The 3,900-nt window shown below is 58.7% G+C and overlaps 1 protein-coding gene across 1 annotated transcript; it reads left to right on the top strand.

Annotated features, from left to right (window-relative positions):
* The first annotated feature begins 782 nt into the window (after positions 1–782).
* On the top strand, positions 783–2,838 carry LOC136501503 (probable protein phosphatase 2C 30). Its single transcript, XM_066497032.1, has 3 exons — positions 783–1,281; positions 1,418–1,753; positions 1,865–2,838. The coding sequence occupies exons 1-3, from the start codon at positions 958–960 to the stop codon at positions 2,390–2,392; spliced, it is 1,188 nt and encodes a 395-aa protein (XP_066353129.1). The 5' UTR covers positions 783–957; the 3' UTR covers positions 2,393–2,838.
* Positions 2,839–3,900: the final 1,062 nt, after the last annotated feature.

Genomic DNA, 3,900 nt, shown 5'->3' with positions numbered 1-3,900 from the left:
TCCGTTTCTCCTCAGCCTGACTGGCGCGGGCTCCTGAGCGCGCGTCTCGTGGTTCAATCCAGAGAGAGCGAGTCTATCCAGTGTACAAACAGCACCTGTATCACCGTAGCATGTCGCCGGGCTCTGCTCAACCAGGCATCCAAACAAACAGCACCTGTATCACCGTAGCCTGGCCGAAGCGGGCCTGCATGCGGCGTGCGAGCCAGGCTGCGCTCGCCAACAAACCAAACGCGCCCCTTACGCACATGCCAAAATCAACAGACACGAGCTGGTACAGTAAGCAGGAAGGACGACAACGAGAGGCGGAGCCGGAGAAGGGAGCTGTAGCCCGTACACCACCCTTGCCGCTCCGCCTCCACGTGTCTACCGCCCGCGCCTGGCGCCTCCCCTGCGACCTCACGCTTATCCCTCCACGGAAGGATGCGTCAACCGCGTAGACCGGGCCCTCCGCCTCCCCATCCCCACAGAACCAACGTGCCACGCCCACCCCACCCTCGAGTGAGCCGCAACGCCCACGGCGAACACCAAACACCGCGGCGGGCCGGCCGAACCACCCGGCCCGGCTCCGTTTACTCGTGGCACGCGGCCGCGCGCCCCAGCTCGCTTGCGCCTGGTGGACGCGCCCACGCGTCGACACGCGTCCCGGGGCCACGTACCGGCCACGGGCGCGCGTCACGTGGGGCGTATCCGACGGCTTCGACAACTTACAACTGTACGGGCGGCCGGCCCGGCGGACGCGTGGCGCGTGGCCTCCCTGCCTTATATATCCCCGGGGCACCACATGGAACCCACCCCCTCTCGCACTCAAGCCTCAAAATCCCACTAGCGAAAGGAAAAAACGAGAGAAGCAGCAGCAGCCGCGGCTCCATTTCTTCTTCCTTGAGCCCTCGCCTTTGCCTGCGCAACGCGTACTTGATTTCAGGAGAGCTAGCTTTGGTGGCATCGGTTCTTCGTTTCATGGCCGAGACCTGCTCTGAGGCGGCGGCGGCGGGGTCGGCGGACCGGAAGGGGGAGTGCGTCGGCGGGGACGCCGGCAGCCGCGCGGCGCGGCGGCGGAGGATGGAGATCCGGCGGCTCAGGGTGGTGGCCGAGGAGGCGTCAGCGAAGAGGCGGAGGCTGGAGGCGGATGAGGAAGACGCGGTTAGGGCACCGGCGCCGAGGTACGGCGTGATGTCGATCTGTGGGCGGCGGAGGGACATGGAGGACGCGGTGACCGCCCGCCTTGGGTTCATCAACGGCCACCACTTCTTCGGGGTGTTCGACGGCCACGGCTGCTCACATGTAAGTGCCCGCCAATTCTTCTTCAAACAGTTCAGTTCTTGGCATCTGAACTGGACTGATCTGTGATGGCACGAGCAGTTGGGTTTTTTTTTTTCGATTCGCCGAGTGTTTACCGATTGGCTGCATGTGCATGCAGGTGGCGACGTCGTGCGGGCAGCGGATGCACCAGATCGTGGCCGAGGAGGCGACCGCTGCCGCAGGCTCCTCGGTTTCGGACGAGCCGGCGCGGTGGAGAGATGTCATGGAGAAGAGCTACTCGAGGATGGACGCCGAGGCCGTCGGCTCCAGGGAGACCGCCGGCCCGGCGCCCACCTGCCGCTGCGAGATGCAGCTTCCCAAGTGCGACCACGTGGGCTCCACGGCCGTCGTCGCCGTGGTGGGGCCACGCCACCTCGTCGTCGCCAACTGCGGCGACTCCCGCGCGGTCCTCTGCAGCGGAGGCGCCGCGATCCCTCTCTCAGATGACCACAAGGTACTGCGAACAGAGAAAAAAAATGTTTCAGGCTCGGTCTCGTAGAGAGATGAGCTATTGCTACCTGCGTTTTCTAATCAAATTCGTATGGGTGATGATTAAACGTTGCAGGCTGACCGCGCCGACGAGCTGGAACGGATCCACGCAGCGGGAGGGCGCGTCATCTTCTGGGACGGCGCCCGCGTCTTCGGCATGCTCGCCATGTCCCGCGCCATTGGTGACAGCTACCTGAAGCCGTTCGTGATCTCCGACCCGGAGGTGCGGGTGGTTGAGAGGAAGGACGGCGAGGACGAGTTCCTGATCCTGGCCAGCGACGGGCTGTGGGACGTGGTGAGCAACGAGGTGGCGTGCAAGGTCGTGCGCACCTGCCTCCGGAACAGAGCGCCGCACCCGCACGGCGGGGAGCAGTCGAGCCCGACCTCCAACCTGAGCCCCAGGCAGAGCAGCGGCAGCAGCAGCGGGGACGAGGAGGCCGGGCCCAGCGACGGCGCGGGGTCCGAGAGCGACGACGGCGAGAGCGGCGAGGACAGGGCGTGCGCCGAGGCGGCCATCCTGCTGACCAAGCTAGCGCTGGCGCGGCAGAGCGCGGACAACGTCAGCGTCGTCGTCGTCAACCTTAGGCGGCGCCCGAGATCGTGATCGGCGGATCCAACGGACTAGCCGTTCTTGGCTGATTGATTTCCTGGCCGTCCGGAAATTCAAATGGGAGCCCAGTTCACATTGGCTTCGGCCGAGCATTCATTGAACGAAATGTCAAAGCAAAGATCGAACAGAACAGTGAGATCCTTAGCAGAATTGCATACTGCTTCCTTTTATATACAGTAGTACAGCAGGATTATTTCGTTAGCATTTTTTTTGGTGGGGCGTTTCTGATCTGGTCGGACAGATCAGCCCGACCTTTCTTCTTTCCCGAGCAAATTCTCCAAATATGGAGTAGAAAAGAAAAGCTCATGCCTTTCGGATGTTTGAAGAAACTTTTATCAAGCGTCCGAGCAATGAGTTAATTGTAATATAGTCCAGTGCGCCTTTCACTAGCCGAATCCTTCCAACCTTCTCTCTCTGACTAGAACGTGATGTGCTCCTTCGGTTACGTGTTTCATGTTTTCTAATTTGCCCCATCGTGGTCGTCCAAAACGACGATTTGACGCGTTCGGCGACGCTGCGTCAGCGGTGCAACCTTTCGCTTCGGCTGAAACGAAAATACTATTTTAGCTTATAATTATAAGTCGATTTTAGCTTATAATCCACTATCACATCAGCCGAAACGAAAGGCTCAATACAATACCCCGGGGGCGGATGTTTTCTTGCATTGGTGCCGTCTCGCAGAAGCTCTAAGAACAGTTACACTTGGTTTCATACAAGATTTATCAGTTATAATACAATATTTATTTATCATAAGTTACACTTGATTTTAGATAGGATTTATTAGTTATAATACAATATTTTTTTTTCTCGTAACGAACCAGTATCAATCACACTTGTTAATCTAGAAACCGACTGAATAGTGTTTTTGTTGTCTTCTAGCTCGTTCGTCGCTGAAAAGTCCGTCCTTTCCCTGTGCTGTGCTGGTGGGTGAGCCGTGCTCCGTGCAGCTGCAGCGAGTCAACAAACAACTCCCGCTGCAGCCTAATCATGGCGGACACGAGGCACGCATCCATCCATGCTACGACCTGATCGCGACGTCGAGTCGAGGAGAGGTGGAGGTGGCCGGGTCGGAAGAAAAAAAAAAGACAAGGATTCAAGGAACGAAAAGATAATCACGTTTTCTTATCGGGACCGGAAAGAGTTTGTGCCGCTGGATGACACCTGTTGCGTGGCGCTAGGTTGGGTGGGTCGCTGCATTTGTGCCTTTGCGATCGCGTCGGAGATTCTGCTTGCTTGTTTCGATCGGGACGGCACTTATCGTCCCCGGGCCACGTCAGGGGGTTGGGTCGGCCCTTTTCTGTTTCGGTCCCTGCTTTTCGGGGACGCTGATGCCTTTCGTCCGTGGAGGGCCGGTGGAAGGTAGCCGTCACGCTCGCACACCTGCCTCGCTCGGAGGTTCATCGGCGTTAGGGTACGGGATGGGATGTTTTAATGGCCCTAGTTAGTTGACGGCTTTTCCTAATGACGAGTCCACGGCCTTTTTAGCATTTCAGTATTGTTGC

This window comes from Miscanthus floridulus, chromosome 1 (genome assembly GCF_019320115.1).
Source record: "Miscanthus floridulus cultivar M001 chromosome 1, ASM1932011v1, whole genome shotgun sequence".
Lineage (NCBI taxonomy): Eukaryota > Viridiplantae > Streptophyta > Magnoliopsida > Poales > Poaceae > Miscanthus > Miscanthus floridulus.
Note: the sequence above shows the minus strand (reverse complement) of the source record. Positions and strands in the feature narration are given on the sequence as shown.